This window comes from Rutidosis leptorrhynchoides, unplaced genomic scaffold (assembly GCF_046630445.1).
Source record: "Rutidosis leptorrhynchoides isolate AG116_Rl617_1_P2 unplaced genomic scaffold, CSIRO_AGI_Rlap_v1 contig81, whole genome shotgun sequence".
NCBI classification, from domain to species: Eukaryota; Viridiplantae; Streptophyta; class Magnoliopsida; order Asterales; family Asteraceae; genus Rutidosis; species Rutidosis leptorrhynchoides.
In genome coordinates, this window is record NW_027266873.1 from 40,894 (window position 1) to 57,006 (window position 16,113).

Here is a 16,113-nt window from a genome sequence, read left to right on the forward strand (position 1 = left end):
CACAATCCCCCATCTATACACTTGTGAGATGAGTGCAGAAGATTCCATGACTGCAGGGTAAAGAGTTCTCTCACGAATGGTACGATAACCAAAGCAGTGAGAGGCATTTCATTGCTCACCCCCATTGAGCCCCATACACTGATGAAATTTCTGTCCTATCCCTGTCAAGAGCCACCCCACACTGAGGCAGATTGGAGGCGAAACAGCATCACAAGGTGAGAAGAGAGATAGAAATTTTCTTGCTCGCACTTGCATCAATCTTCGGGTGTCTTTATTGCATATGGACACTCACGTTAATTTAAGTGCCCTAGAGTCATGAAGAGCAACTCTTTCTTTACGCACTTGTATCTATTGTACAACTCAATTGAGTCTATAAATTCACCCTCACATGGAGGCAAAGCAGAAGTTACTGCCATCTAAGCAACATAGCCCAAAGCGCCTACTGAAGATGAAGACTCAAGAGTCTAATAACGGTGCTTCGATTGAACTTGCCTAGGCCAGTTCCTCCAACGACAAGAATGAAAAAAACATGGGCATAAAAAAGCAGTGAACCTGGTAAAAGCAAGGTCAATGCCCATATATGAAGAACTGGAATAAAAATAGGGGCATGAAAAAGCAGTGTGCCTGGTAAAAGCAAGGCCAATGCCCCCAGTCAAAAATGCAGCCAAGAAAATGTTGCTATTGTGGTCCATAGAACCTCCATTTGACAGTGAGAAGAAAGACTGGTGACAAATGCCAAGGCAATCACCAGCTCTTACCCTTTTACACATGAATCAAGCCTACATTGCATCCCATTGTAAAAGTCTCTTCAGACAAGGGGCACTTCAATTAACGTAGGATTTCATATGTCTATAAGCATCGCTCGAAGAAGTACGAGCAAGACTATTCTATCTCTTTTCGTAGGACTCTTGACTTGCAAACCTGGAGATGATCGTGCGGCACTTCGTTCATGAGCCTTGACCTCGACGGTCCCATTTGATGAGCTATTCTTCATCACAATTTCAACAAAGACCTCTCACATTGGTAAAGTCGTACCACTTGCGAGAATACTCAGACCCCTGCTGACATGATGACAGTGAGAAGTGTGGTCCTTATAAATCCTGCATCAATGGTCAGGATAGCCTTTTCCATGAGAGTGAGTGAAAAGTCCTTTCAGACTGAAAGTCCCTCATCTGGCATGCTCAAGACATCTACATTCTAAATGAAGGTTGTCTTTCAAAATTTTCTCCAGTGAAACTCAGATGATACAAAACTGACAAAATTGTCATGCATGAATCGCATTTAAACTCATGAATTTATAGCATATGCAATCATGTGTGCTTATTGTGCAAATAGCAGACATTCTCTCAGAGATCAGAGATATTTCCAAGTAAGCATATCTCTATCCCTATTTGTTTTAAAGTACCTATCACTGTCCAGGTACTCTCTTCTTGACACTCGACCTATTCGAGTCGTCCCTTGAGTTTGGGTGCTTGCAATTGTCTCAGTATCCCACAGTCTTTGAGTACCCACCACTTGCCGGGTACTCCCTCTTAACGACACTCGACCTGTTCAAGTTGTCTCCAGAGTATTGATACTTGTGCCTGACCAAGTATCCCTTTATCATTGAATACCTACTACTGTCTAGGTATCCCCACTGTCTTTGAGTACCGGCCACCGTTCGGATACTCCCTTTTCCTGACACTCGACCTATTCGAGTTGTCCCCAGAGTATTAATACTTGTGCCTGACCAAGTATCCCTTTATCATTGAATACCTACCACTGTCTAGGAACTCTCCTCTTGACACTCGACCTATTCGAATTGTCTTTTGAGTTTCGATGCTTGCAACTGTCTTAGCATCCCATTGTCTTTGAGTACCGGCCACCGTTCGGATACTCCCTCTTTCTGACACTCGGCCTGTTCGAATTGTCCCTAGAGTATTGATTCTTGTAACTGACCAAAGTATCCCACTACTTTTGAGTGCCTTTCATTGTCTAGGTACTCCATTTCCGTGACACTCAACCTGCCTGAGTTGTCCCCAAATAATATAGCAGCTGTTCAAGCATTCCACTGCTTTATGTGCCTGCGCCTACCCAGGTATGCTTTCTTACACCTAGACCTGCTGAGTGGTCCCAGATCATGTCATTAAATACTTGTGTTCATCGAAGTATTCCGGTACTTTATACTCCTGCGGCTACTCAGGTGTTTCAGCCCTTTTGAGTGCCTGCGGCCATCCAGGTAAGCCTTGCGCTACATTCAAGTTTATGTTGCTAGGAGGTGGGAGACCTTCACGAATATGCGAGGCACGCCCTCGATATTCCCAATTACCAGGAGGTGAGAGACCTTCATGAATATCCAAGGTACGTCCTCGATATTCCCACTACCAGGAGGTGAGAGACCTTAACGTATATGCAAGACCCATCCTCAATATTTCCACACGAATATCTCAGGTATGCCTTGATTCTTCCTTCAGAGTTTGTACATGTGATCGTCCAGGTACCCCTTCGATACTTGTGATCATCCAGGTATCCCCCAAGAGTTTGTACCTGTGATCGTCTAGGTACCCCTTCGATACTTGTGATCATCCAGGTATCCCCCAAAAGTTTGTACCTGTGATCGTCCAGGTACCCCTTCGATACTTGTGATCATCTAGGTATCCCCCAAGAGTTTGTACCTGTGATCGTCCAGGTACCCCTTCGATGCTTGTGATCATCCAAGTATCCCCCAGAGTTTGTACCTGTGATCATCCAGGTACCCCTTCGATACTTGTGATCATCCAGGTATCTCCAAAGAGTTTGTACCTGTGATCTTCCAGGTACCCCTTTGATACTTGTGATCATCCAGGTATCTCCCAAGAGTTTGTACCTGTGATTGTCCAGGTACCCCTTCGATACTTGTGATCATCCAAGTATCCCCCAAGAGTTTGTACCTATGATCGTCCAGGTACCCCTTCGATACTTGTGATCATCCAAGTATCCCCCAAGAGTTTGTACCTGTGATCATCCAGGTACCCCTTCGATACTTGTGATCATCCAGGTATCCTCCAAGAGTTTGTACCTGTGATCGTCCAGGTACTATCTCCCAACAAACAGATGCCCTGAGAAAGGTCAGAGCATCTCCCGTCAAGGCGACCGAAGAAAGGTTCGGGTCCTAAACAACCAACTTATTGCTTTAACAGGCGACCGAAGAAAGGTTCGGGTCCTAGACAAACCAACTTATTGCTCTAACAAGCGACCGAAGAAAGGTTCGGGTCCTGGAAAAGCAATTCCCCATCAAGGCGATCGAAGAAAGGTTCGGGTCCTAGACAAACCAACTTATTACTCTAACAGGCGACCGAAGAAAGGTTTGGGTCCTGGAAAAGCAATTCCCCGTCAAGGCGACCGAAGAAAGGTTCGGGTCCTAGACAAACCAACTTATTGCTCTAACAGGTGACCGAAGAAAGGTTCGGGTCCTTGACAAACCAACTTATTGCTCTAACAGGCGACCGAAGAAAGGTTCGGGTCCTGGAAAAGCAATTCCCCGTCAAGGCGATCGAAGAAAGGTTCAGGTCCTAGACAAATCACTTATTGCTCCAATAGGCGACCGAAGAATGGTTCGGGTCCTAGAGAAGCAATCTCCTCATGCAACAGGTAAGATGACGCCTTGATACTTGCCAAAACTCGGGGTTCACACCCTATCTCACTCACTCCCGGTAAGTAACTACAGGTATCTTCTTATCTGTTTTAGCATGTGTAATATTATATTGCTTATTTTCTGCATAGGACAATATGTCCCAAATAAAATATAATCTATTGCATATGTATAGACAAAATTTAGGTATCAGGTTTGTCTTTGAATGCAACCTCTGCGAACTCACCTTCAAAGAGGGGCAGCTGTTGACACCTAAATTTCGATTTAGATTATTAATTAGGCTTTAGTTTCTTTTAATCTTTGTTTTTCCTTTTTTTCGGATAATAAACAAAATAAATAAAAACAAAAACAAAAAAAGTAATAAAAGCAAGAAAAGCAGTCAGCCCCCTTTTCTTTCTTTTTTTCCTTTCGCACGACCTGGCCCCCCTTCTCCTCTTCTTCTTCCTTCTTCTCCCTTCTTCCCCCCTACGCCTCTGCAACTCACGCGCTCGAAGACAACCTATGGCCGAGGAGGGTAGGCCGACGTCGGCCGGAGATGACATATCTCAGGCGCCATTAATGGCTGCCTTCAATGCCGAGCACGCTTTGTTGGAGGAGCGAGGATGGGACGCCGGTTCGGCCGCGGCCGTCCGTTCGGCGTGCGAAGATCGGCGGTCGAATCCCCGTCGACCGGTCGACCCCTCGCCTATAAATAGCAAGGCACCAGCTCCGTTGAAGGACACGGCGAACTCGGAGATCTTCCCTTGAGAGACTTCAGGGAGAATCAACGAGCGAGCACGTGAGAAATCGGGTCGCGAAGCTCGATCGACCTCCCTCCGAGAGACTTCGGGGGAGGCCGGCGGCAAGCGAGCCCGAAGGGGAAAGATCGAAGCGTGTGGAGGTTGAGTGAGAGAGAAATCAGAGAGGAGGGCCAGATCCGGAGAAGCTGAGGCCGTAGAAAGTTGAAGCCGGAGAGAGGAGGTTCCGAAGGACCAGATCTGAGAAGCCAAGACCCCCCCGCCGAGCCGCGTCGCGATCGATCCGCCGACGCCACGCCGGATCTAGGAGCTACGAGGCCGACGTCACTACCTCCTGTCACCGCCACCGTTCGCCACCTCGTCACAGACAGGTAACGGCAACCATCACCACCGCCGGTCGTGTCGCCGCCGTCGCGTCTTCCCCCTTTTCGAAATCGTGCCGCCACTGCCATCCCCAAGAACCCAGCAGCTGCTCATCGTCGCCGCCGCTTCTTGCGAGTCCAGTAGCCACTCATCATTGTCGCCGAAACCCTACCCGCCGTCCGCCGCGTCGTCGCCGTCGAGTCATCGCCCGGTGACGTCCCAGCCTCGGTGCCGCGGATCGCCAAATCTCGAGGGTTACACAGAGATCGGGTCTGCGGCTGAAGACCGGGTCGAGCAGGGTCGGGCGCGGTTCGCAAAAACCGGGTAGGGTTTCGCGAACCAGAGGCGGCCGGTCGTCGGGTCGAGCGTGGGTCTTGACCGGGTAGGGTTCCAGTCAGTCTGGGCCAAGCGGGTTTGGACGCAGGTGGGCCGGTCTCACGCGGATAGGAACTCCTTTTGTTCCTTGGGCTTCTATTAAAAATTTTTGGCCGGGCTTGTATTAAAAGAAAAAAGCCAAAAAAATTCGAGTCGGGCCCGCAACGCGGGCTCGTCCTCGTTCGAGTCGCTGGCCCGGGTTGGACCCAACCTGGGGATCCGACCCGGGTCACTTTTTTATATTATATTATAATATAACATTTTAAAATAAAAAAATAAAAAAAATAATTTATTTTCGAAAAAATATAAAAAAATGTTTTAATTTCCAGAAAAATCGAAAAATATTAAAATGTTGAAAAATGCTTTATTTTTCGATAAATAAAAAAATAATAAAAATAAAAAATATTCCATATTTTCCAAAAAATGCCAAAAATCCAAAAAAAATCAAAATTTCATGAAAAAACCAAAAAGACTTGTATTTTTCCAAAAATACCAAAAAAGTCCTAAAAAATCCCTTTTGTGTCAAGAAAAATAGAAAAAGACTAAAAAATGTTTTTCCTCCCAAAAAATGCATGGAAAATCCCTCAAACATCCAAAAAGCCTCAGGGTTTAAACAAGATTAGGTATCGAAAGCGCATTAGTGATTAACTAGTGTAATCAAGTCCCCGATCCTAATTTCTCTAGTTGCGCAGAAGCGAGTATTTCTCCCGATATTTCGCTTGGGTTTCTAATCGACCCACCCCAAACCGATTAGTGGCGACTCCATTTTAAAATTAATTTATAGGTTAAAAATTTAGATTATTAAAGTCGTGAATTGGTGGACTTGGGAGAGTCCGGGCTTTAATTAATTCAGCCGAGCCATTAGCCTCCTTAGGCGCCCGTACCCGATTGCGGGCGCCGAAAAAAAAGAGGTCGCGACAGTTGTTTACATAAAAAAAAAAAATAGTCAACGTTTTGTGATTGTCACATAATGAAGTTTGACCAATTTGTCATTAAAAATACAAGTTAAGCCATTGGGAAATTGACAATTATGTGGCATAGACAATGTCAGCTACATGATATGGTTATCAATAACTAAATAAAATTGATATTGATGAGAAATAAAGGATGCTCAACAAGTATTATAACTTATCTATAAAGCCTATAAGTAATAAGTTATTTTGAAATTTGGCTTTGAAAATTGTAACTTCTTGTATATATGTTGAGAAAGAAGTAAGCCGGTCTTTGTAGGAATGACTTTAGTTCCCAAAAAGAAATCCAGTGGCCCCAAGTCTTTAGTTGAGAACCGGTGATGAAGTCTGAAACAAAATTATGGTCACTTCATGTGATAATGAGGTCATCAATGTACACTAGAATATAGGCTTAAATGCCACAATGAGACTAAATGAACAATAAACTGTCATTTTTTGAATTGACAAATGAATTTGTGAGAAGGAATGAACTTAGCTCATTATACCAAGCCTGCGGAGCCTGCTTTAACCCTTATATGGCTTTGAGAAGTTAGCAAATGTGTGTTGGTTTTTCTAGGTCTTTCAAACCAATGGTTGTGACATGTAGACATCATCCTGGAGAGTTCCTTGGAGAAAGGCATTGTCGACGTCCATTTGTCTCAATGTGCATCCACGCATTAGAGCCAATGATAAGACCACCTGAATGGTATTTTGTTTGATGACCGAGCTAAAGGTATCGGTGCAATCAAGGCCCAGTCTTTGGTGAAAACCTCTGGCCACAAGACTGTGTCTTGTACCTCTCAATATTCCTGCCCACATGTCTTTTTATCCAATAAATCCATTTGTAACCTACAACATTCAAACATGGATCAAAAGGTATTAGTTCCTAGGTCCTGTTACGAATAAAGGCATCGACTCACAAGACATTGCGTCCTGTTGGTGAGAGGCGAACAGAGAGAAGTCCCGTCAACGAATCCCCTTAAATCATAACCAATGAGCAACGGATGAAACTGAGCGTGCCAAGAGGGAAAATTGGCAGCGGAGAGCTTGAATGGTAATTGGATGGCTGCCGAGATAGAAATCAGGCCATTACGTGCGGCTGTCCCGATGGAACTGGAGCCAAAACATGAGGTGTCTGCCATGACTGAAGGATGTAGAAGGTTGCTGAAAAGAAATGCAGAATGGTCAGATCACATAACTCTTAGGAGTAGAAGGGTTCGATACCATATAATAGCAGAATATATGCGAATGATTTTCATTGCTTTTCATTTACAAATTGTACATGTTTATAAAGAGAAGGCATAGCAAAAATCAAGGAATGCGAACTTATATATACTTGCAAAAATCAAGGAATTCCAACTCATTTATAAGCTAATATGAAATTGAAAAAGATATTAAAAAGATTTCGTATTGTTAATCACGAGGTTTCGAGGTGGGTGTATATTGGAATTAGGATTCGAACCTTTTTACGGCAGATGATAATTCTCAAGTTTAACATGCAGTTGGTAGATAGAGCCTCCCATATGCAACTCGTGCTACCCATGTTCAATGCATGTATCCAGCCCCCCAATTCCCAGGCACGCGTTGAGATTTTGGCCAACTATTTTTCACCACTTCCATCTTTTGATCTGCCAATAAAGCTGTCGTTCCAAATTATGACGTCATGATCATCCCATTGCATTACTATTACGCTGCAAAAATGGCGAAGCCGTATTCAGATCTGGTGCAAACGACCTTGCCTAATACACTATTCGGAAACTAATGTGGTTTATGCTCATCTGATTGCCTATCCTTTTCTATGGTTTCTCTATCATAATTTTCCCTTCTTCTTTTTTCAGGACTCATTTGAATCAGCAGCAAAAGCACAAGAGCAAATTCTTATACATACTTGATCGGGACAATTACAAAAATATTCCCAAACCTATTACACTTATTCTAATATGGTCTCGAGCATTTTGTGCTAATTTAATTATAAATCCTTTTACATTTGGCTGATTGAGTCAATCTGACTAATTTTGATTAGAAATCGCTAATGTGAATGCTAGCTATCTTACGTTACATGGCCGACACCAACATAAACATTTTAATAATACTTTGAATCTTTCAAAAAAATTGGTTTTTATTTTTTAATACTTTTCTTATCTCTAGGAGTGGATGCATAGGTGAAATAAACTTCGGTAGAATTGGTTTTGATATTACGTTAGAAAGTCCAATCCAAAAGCTTAAGTTAATTTGTTGAGAGAGATCACATGCATTTAGAGAGTATATCAACTCAAAATTAAGTAATGTAAGATATTTCTTCTTCTCTATCTTTTTCTAATCTTTGTACTTATGAAATCATACTTTCAAGTAACTTTTATCTCATATACACTTTTATTATTGAAAAGTTGTCACGTCATAAATCATGTCCGCATGACTAAATATGTTAAAGATGAACTTGATTATACATGATTCCACAAAATCAAAAGGCGAAAAAACTTGATTATACATTCTAGAAAGTCAAAAGGTTATATTGCATGAGTTGGAACGGTTTTGATCTGTCTCCTGAGATTGTCCATCATGATGTCGCAAGTAGTGGATATGCATTACGCTGGATATGCATTACGTTTGAACTTGTCGTCGGACTGTGAGCATCAAATGTGCACGAGTTCATTCTTAATTCAACCTTTTACTTCAATCCCAATCAAAAGAGAATTTCTCTGAAATTTCATTGCCAGTACAGTTCTAAAATTCTCAACCACTAGTCTCATTCTCAACCACACGTTGAGCCAGTCAATTAGTTTGACCCTTCTATAGATGGAAACCCTATCAATATCACGACCCAAAAGATACATAAAATTGATTTGCATTCATGGCGAGACACAAAAAAATAATAATAATAATAAATAAATAAATAATAAAGTTTGTGCAAAAGAAATCTAGCTTTGTCAGGGTGAGACGACGAAACTTTACATGAAATGTGGTAAATTATAACATATACCTAAAAATTGCACTAAGCAACTTGAGAGCGATGATCCTTACTAATCCGCCCCTAGTCTGGTAATGAATGCATGACATGTTTAATAAGCGTAAGGACACAAATTGTGTTAAGATAATCAATATTCAAAGACAAGCAATGATTAAAGGAAAACACGAGGTGCGAACTCAACCAAGATAATGAGCCAATTAACTTCCAAACATAAGAACAAGACATACGCCTTGATGATTTAAGTGGTGGACTAGTGGTTGGGTCAGGTCAAGTCTAATTGAAGTTTTCCGGAGAAAAAGACATACGCCTTGATGATTTAAGCGGTGGACTAGTGGTTGGGTCAGGTCAAGTCTAATTGAAGTTTTCCGGATGGATCCAATACGAACTCTTCCTTCACATATAACTTTTGAATTTTCCAAGCCTTTGAAATATCTTTGCCCGAATGCCGTACAGCCATCTAATGTCAAATTTCAAACGAATACAAGTCTAGTCCACCGCCTTCTTTCCTCCTCTCTTCGCATTTTCCACATCGTTTTCACGTGCCATGTCCATGCATTCAGGGCAAAATAAAGCCCATGCCCAACTTTTCTTCCTTTTCTCCGTCTTTAAAAACCACTAGACCAACTCTCCAAAACCCCCATCACACCCAAGTCTCAATAACCATTGTCTTAAGCAATTGTTGTCTACGTACACCATTCTCTGTTTCAAGAACACACCAGGAACGATCATCACCACCATCGTCATGTTGAAGACACAGCTTCATCAATCCCCACCTGCCTCACCAACCTTGATCCCATTAAGCAAGCCACCTAGCCAAGCCAACGGCGGGATCGCAATTTTACCAGTGCAGGCTGAACCTGCGCTCCAAAAGAGCCCTGGAAATGCTCGAGTGGGGCTTGCATCGAGTACGATTGAAGCGATTGCCAGCCCGAGCACCATTGAGAAGTCTCTGTCGATTAAAGCAGTAGTGACCGTGAAACACAGCGCCGGCGGATTCTTCTCGGAACTCGGGATAAGCGGGGGGCTCGATACAATTACTGATTTGATGGGGAAGACGCTCCTCTTGGAGCTTGTTAGTGCAGAGCTTGACCCTAGTAAGTATTGAGCATTCAGTTTTGAACTCGAAATTGTTAACACAGCTTGAAACAGAAAGCAAGGAGTGAAATAGGCTGAATTTGATTGAAACGTATTCTTCTGCTTTTTGAAATTTTGCGTTGATCACAATTTGACTTTTATTTGAAGTGAAACATTTGAAGTTTTGCAAAGTTTAAAAGAGCGATATTCGGAATTGTATATGAATTTTTACCAATTTTTTAAAGACTAAAATAGCTACTTCTAGGTTTGGAGAAAAAGTCACAGAAGTACCCAAGTTGTTTATGACTTGCGACAAACAATGATGTTTGATTGTTTATTTCATAAGCATTCCCTCTATAAATTCTCCATGGAAGTAGGTTTGTACTAAAAGCTCTGATGAATGTTATCCGATTATATGGGAGAGATAACATGTTAATGGATGTGTAATTTTCTTGTCTTGTTACTAAGCCACATCACAAGACTATATATACATGCACGTGTCTAGAGAAGCTTTTCTAAATATCAAGCCAAATTGATTTACTATATGTGTACATAAAATTTTCAATCTATGATAGAACATGAGGTTTGGGAATAGGTGCGAAATTAGTCATTAACATTTTGATCGTTTGTCAATTGAGCTCTTAACATTTTATTTTGGTTAATTAAGTTCTTAATCTTTTTAAAAAGGTGCAATCAAGATAATCTGTATATATAAAGTTCTTGACATATTACAGAACATATAGATTTTAACCCTTACCCTTGCTATATTCAACCTTCCACCTAAGGTCGGGGAGGGAGAGAGAGAGAGAGAGAGATTGCCAGAATTATTCAGCTCCAAACCCGCAATTCGACGATCCTTTGTTAGATTCGCCGTATTTACTGTTCATGGCTTCGTTTCAGCTTCCCACCTAGCCAACTGTAATTTCGTTCCTGCTATGATATTCAAACTATCGATCTCTTGTATCCACGATAGTGAAGAATTAAACACGGTCCTGAATTTTAATACAGAAACGGGACAAGAGAAGGGGACAATCAAAGGGTATGCGCACAAGAAGGGCCACAACGAGGAGGACGTGATGTACAGGTGCAAGTTTGAGGTCGGAGAGGAGTTCGGGGAAGTCGGCGCGATCTTCGTGGAGAATGAGCACCACAAGGAGATGTACCTCAAGGACATCGTCCTCGATGGGTTCGCAGGCGGTCCTCTTAACATCACATGCAACTCATGGGTTCACTCCAAGTACGATGATCCAAAAAAGAGGGTCTTCTTCACCAATAAGGTTAGATCATACAAATAGCTACATAGCTTCCTATCTAGGGTTTTTTTGTCATTTTTCATGAGGTTATTACATATACTAAATAATCAAGACCATTTAGAGTTATGACTTATATAGATCGAAAATTAGGTTTTACACACACACACACACACACACACATATATACTTGAGATGCAAGTTTAATCACAATTAATTAGCTATAATCACCAAACATTGTACAAATTTTGGGTGATATTGATTCTTGAATTGACCCAAAGGCGACTGGTTAAACTAAGGTATAATGCATGTGAATGAAAAGCATTTAAGTTCAATTAAATCTCTCGACACTCGCCCTCACAGTGTCCTTTTCAAAAAGAATCAGAAGCAGCACGTGAAATCGGTGCCCTATCGTCCGCCGGTCATCGATTGCGCATCGATTTCATAGGACTTGATTTTCACGCCAAAACCTCAAAAGCAAATTCAGTTTAATTGACTAGAGAGAGAGAGAGTCGATCATCACTGTTTGAATTGAGTATTACTTAGATGGGTTTTATTTGGAGCTTGATCGCTTTCGTCGCATGCTATTGCGCTGCAGTGCTATCTACCGGCCGAAACGCCAAGCGGGCTGAAGAGACTGAGAGAGGAGGAGCTGGCGATCCTGCGAGGGAACGGCCAAGGCGAGATAAAGTCATATGAGAGGATATACGATTACGATGTGTACAACGACCTTGGGAATCCGGATAGCAGCGCGGATAAGAAGAGGCCGGTGCTTGGTGGCAAAGAGCTCCCGTACCCTAGACGATGCCGGACTGGGCGCCCTCGGAGCGAGACTGGTGAGTCAAGAAATTATTGTTATTACTTCATAATAATGATTAACGCAACAGAACTTTAGATTAGCCTTTCTTCCCAATGAACGAATTGAATATTCACTTATAATATCAAGCAGATCAACAGTCGGAATCAAGGAGCGGGAGCATATACGTGCCTCGAGATGAACAGTTCTCGGCGATAAAGGAATTGACGTTCTCGGCGAAGGCGGTGTACTCGGTGGCTCACGCGTTGGTGCCGTCGCTAGAGACGGCAATAGTCGACTCTGACCTGGGGTTCCCCTTTTTCACCGCCATCGACGAGCTCTTCAACGAAGGCGTCAACTTGCCCACGTTGAAGAAGCAAGGCTTCCTCAAGGATTTCTTCCCCCGGCTCGTCAAAACCATCACCGATACCTCCCAGGATGTCTTGCGCTTCGAAACCCCCGAAACCATGATCCGTAAGCAAACTCCCTTTCCCTCTCCCTTTCTCATTCTCTCTTATCCGTAGAAGTAATTTGTTCGGAGGAAAGTACATTATTAGTCAATCATAGATGGAAAATTTGATATATTATTTATTATATATCTCCAAGATTTTTCATGCATAATAATTAGCTGTGTTTGTGCACTCTGCAGGAGACAGATTTTTTTGGTTTAGTGACGAAGAGTTTGCTCGTCAAACTCTAGCAGGAATTAATCCTTACGCGATCCAGTTGGTCACGGTAACAATTATATGTATTTGTACACATTTCAACTATATAATTGGCTCACATACACTTGATTTAGTTTAATGAAGACCAAAATTATTTGACAACATCATGTTGGGTATATGTTTTCTATACTTAAATGGCATTAAAATATGTATTCAGGAATGGCCCTTGATGAGCGAGCTCGATCCTAAGATCTACGGTCCGCCCGAATCGGCCATCACGACGGATATTATCGAAAGAGAAATTAAAGGTTTTATGACCGTAAATGAGGTACGATAATATTTCCTTGACGAAGTATCATCTAATACCACCTAATCCGCACTCTAGGGCCGAGCGTAAACCTAAATCTGACGGCGCCAATTAATGAAATTTGAACTGAACCCCACCTTTTCGGTTCCGTTCAATTCGATTTGGTGCAGGCTATACAGCAAAAGAAGCTGTTCATGCTAGACTACCACGACCTGTTCTTACCGTACGTGAACAAAGTGAGGCAGCTCAAGGGAACAACCTTGTATGGGTCGAGGACGCTCTTCTTCTTGACCCCAGATGAGACGTTGAAGCCGCTCGCCATCGAGCTGACGCGGCCGCCGACTGACGATGGGAAGCCGCAATGGAAGCAGGTGTTCATCCCGTCGTGCCACTCCACCAGCATGTGGCTCTGGCGGCTCGCCAAGGCCCATGTCCTCGCCCACGACTCTGGACACCACCAGCTCGTCAGCCACTGGTAACAAAATAAGTTGATCATTACTTTTCGACAAGCAAAATTAAAAAAAGAAAAAAAAAAATCAGAGATCTATTGAGTAGAAGTATAATAGTGATGAAACAGGCAAAAGAATTTTCAAGAGAGAAGAATAGAACTTTAAGAATTGTTTTCCACATATGGAGATACACATAGCATTGTGAGATCTAAATATGTTGATAATTTTGTAATTCTTATATGATTTTTATCTAAAACGTGATGTTATTACGAGAAGTACCTATTTGCATAAACGCTGATGGTGTAATTGATGTTTCCATGGTTTCAACTTTTGCAGGTTGCGGACTCATTGTGCCACGGAGCCTTACATAATAGCGACAAATCGGCAACTGAGCGAGATGCACCCGATCTACAAGTTGCTACACCCACACTTCCGGTACACGATGGAGATCAATGCACTGGCTCGCGGGAATTTGATCAATGGGGACGGCATCATTGAGACCACCTTCTCTCCCGGCAAGTATTCCATGGAGCTCAGCGCCGTCGCCTATGACAAGCAGTGGCAATTCGACTTGCAAGGCTTGCCCAATGACTTGATTAGCAGGTATTGCTCATCAATTAATCAATTAGCATACTTTTTCCCATTCTTAAAATTAGGGAAAGAGAAAAATATAACAATAGTTGACACATGGATTGTTTAGAAAATCGCTTTTCTGATTGGGTCAATGCTTGCCAGGGGCTTGGCAGTAAAGGACCCGACGGCACCGCATGGCCTCAAGCTAGCGATCGAGGACTACCCCTTCGCCAACGATGGCCTCCTCCTGTGGGACACCATCAAGGCGTGGGTCACCAACTACGTCAATCACTACTACCCCGACCCAAGCCGCATCGCCTGGGACAGGGAGCTTCAATCCTGGTGGACTGAGATCCGGACTGTTGGTCACGGCGACAAGAAAGACTCCCCTGGGTGGCCTGACCTCAAGACCCCGTGCGACCTCATCCACATTATCACAACCATGGTCTGGGTCGCCTCCGGCCACCATGCTGCCGTCAACTTCGGCCAGTACACCTATGGCGGCTACTTCCCAAACCGGCCCACCATTGCCCGAACCAAGATGCCCGTCGAGGACCCGACGGAAGGAGAGCTCAAGATGTTTTGGGACAAGCCTGAGGTCACGCTCCTCACATGCTTCCCATCGCAGATACAGGCGACCAAGGTGATGGCAGTCCTCGACGTGTTGTCAAACCACTCGCCGGATGAGGAGTACCTGGGGCAAGATCCGGAACCGGCATGGAAGGAGGAGCCGGTGATAAACGCGGCGTTCGAGAGGTTCCATGGGAGGCTGAAGGAGCTTGAGGGCGTCATGGACGCGAGGAACACTGACCAAAGGTTTAAGAATCGGAATGGAGCCGGGATCGTGCCGTATGAGCTCTTGAAGCCGTTTTCGGAGCCTGGCGTGACCGGGAGGGGAGTTCCATACAGCATTTCCATTTGAGGAAACCACATTTGGCGGCGGTGGCCATGGTGGTTGCTGATAAAAACACCTTTCTTTTCATTTCGTAGAATAAGAGAAGTGCGGCGTATGCCGATGATAATGTGATCATCCTAATTTGTGGACAACATTAATTCAATTTCTTGATCTGATTTGTCATTTGTTACCAATATCAAAGTATTTATGAATAAAAGATTAATTTCAGTTCTAGTTCTCTATGAATTGCCCAAAAAAAAAAAAAAAGTCAGGGACGATGTGCAAAAAACCTAATGTTCACCACACGTATCTTCTTCATAGATAACATCTTCCACTACTGTTGCATACCAATTCAGAATCTAAAAACTTGGTCAAACGGCCAGCTCGATAGCTTTGCTAAACATGCTACTTACCCACTAATGAGAGACTAGGGCATGCACTTCCTGCAATCAATTCAATGAAGGCAAAAAAACTAAAGACGAAATTATCATTGCTAGTATCACAAGCACGTAAGTCCAGCTCACATGTGCTCCTAGATCAAGTCGGTTGCACGCGGTGCTCATCTCGTCGTGAGCTGAGCTCACATACTCCAGATTTACCTAACATGTATTTTTGGGCTAGAAGGGCTATAAATGAACAACTTTATATTCGTCTGAAATGCCCAAATCAATTTTTTCTTTTATTTTGATCAGAGAGTACCCCGTAGTCTACTCCTTGCAGGAGATTTGAGCAAAGGGCAAACTTGATCCGAACCTAAGAGGAACTTCGTAAATTCAACCTGAGTCATCACCAGCCGTGCCATATAGGATGGTCGGCGTCCATGTTAGGGATTTCTGCCCTAAATTGGCCGAATCGACTGAATTAATTCCAATGTGAAAAAGGTTTAGGACTAAAACAGTCTAATTGAAAGGTTTATAACTGAATTGGTAATAATACAATGTGTTTAGGACTTTTTTGGTACTTTTCCCGAGACAAGGGGCATGCACTTCCTTCAAGTAAATTGATGATGGTAAAAATTAAATGGATTAGATGGAATTATTAATGCCTACATCACACGAGTCCAACTCCCATGCACTTTTACATTAGGTGGGTTCTTGTCAT

At 43.0% G+C, this 16,113-nt stretch overlaps 1 protein-coding gene across 1 annotated transcript; it reads left to right on the forward strand.

The window, feature by feature from the left end:
* Nucleotides 1-9,745: 9,745 nt before the first annotated feature.
* LOC139885139 (linoleate 13S-lipoxygenase 2-1, chloroplastic-like) lies at nucleotides 9,746-15,039 on the forward strand. The gene is made up of 9 exons (XM_071869085.1): nucleotides 9,746-10,097; nucleotides 11,086-11,354; nucleotides 11,926-12,163; nucleotides 12,277-12,597; nucleotides 12,773-12,858; nucleotides 13,006-13,116; nucleotides 13,266-13,570; nucleotides 13,881-14,147; nucleotides 14,280-15,039. Exons 1-9 carry the CDS (start codon nucleotides 9,746-9,748, stop codon nucleotides 15,037-15,039), a joined length of 2,709 nt encoding a protein of 902 aa, XP_071725186.1.
* The last annotated feature ends 1,074 nt before the right edge of the window (nucleotides 15,040-16,113 follow it).

What these genes read in the sequence shown, in the direction of transcription:
- LOC139885139 (XM_071869085.1), top strand. Translation starts at nt 9,746, where the DNA reads ATGTTGAAGACACAGCTTCATCAATCCCCACCTGCCTCACCAACCTTG. An exon ending in GTTTTATGACCGTAAATGAG is followed by an intron (nt 13,117 to 13,265) that starts GTACGATAATAT and finishes GATTTGGTGCAG; the next exon opens with GCTATACAGCAAAAGAAGCT. An exon ending in CACCAGCTCGTCAGCCACTG is followed by an intron (nt 13,571 to 13,880) that starts GTAACAAAATAA and finishes CAACTTTTGCAG; the next exon opens with GTTGCGGACTCATTGTGCCA.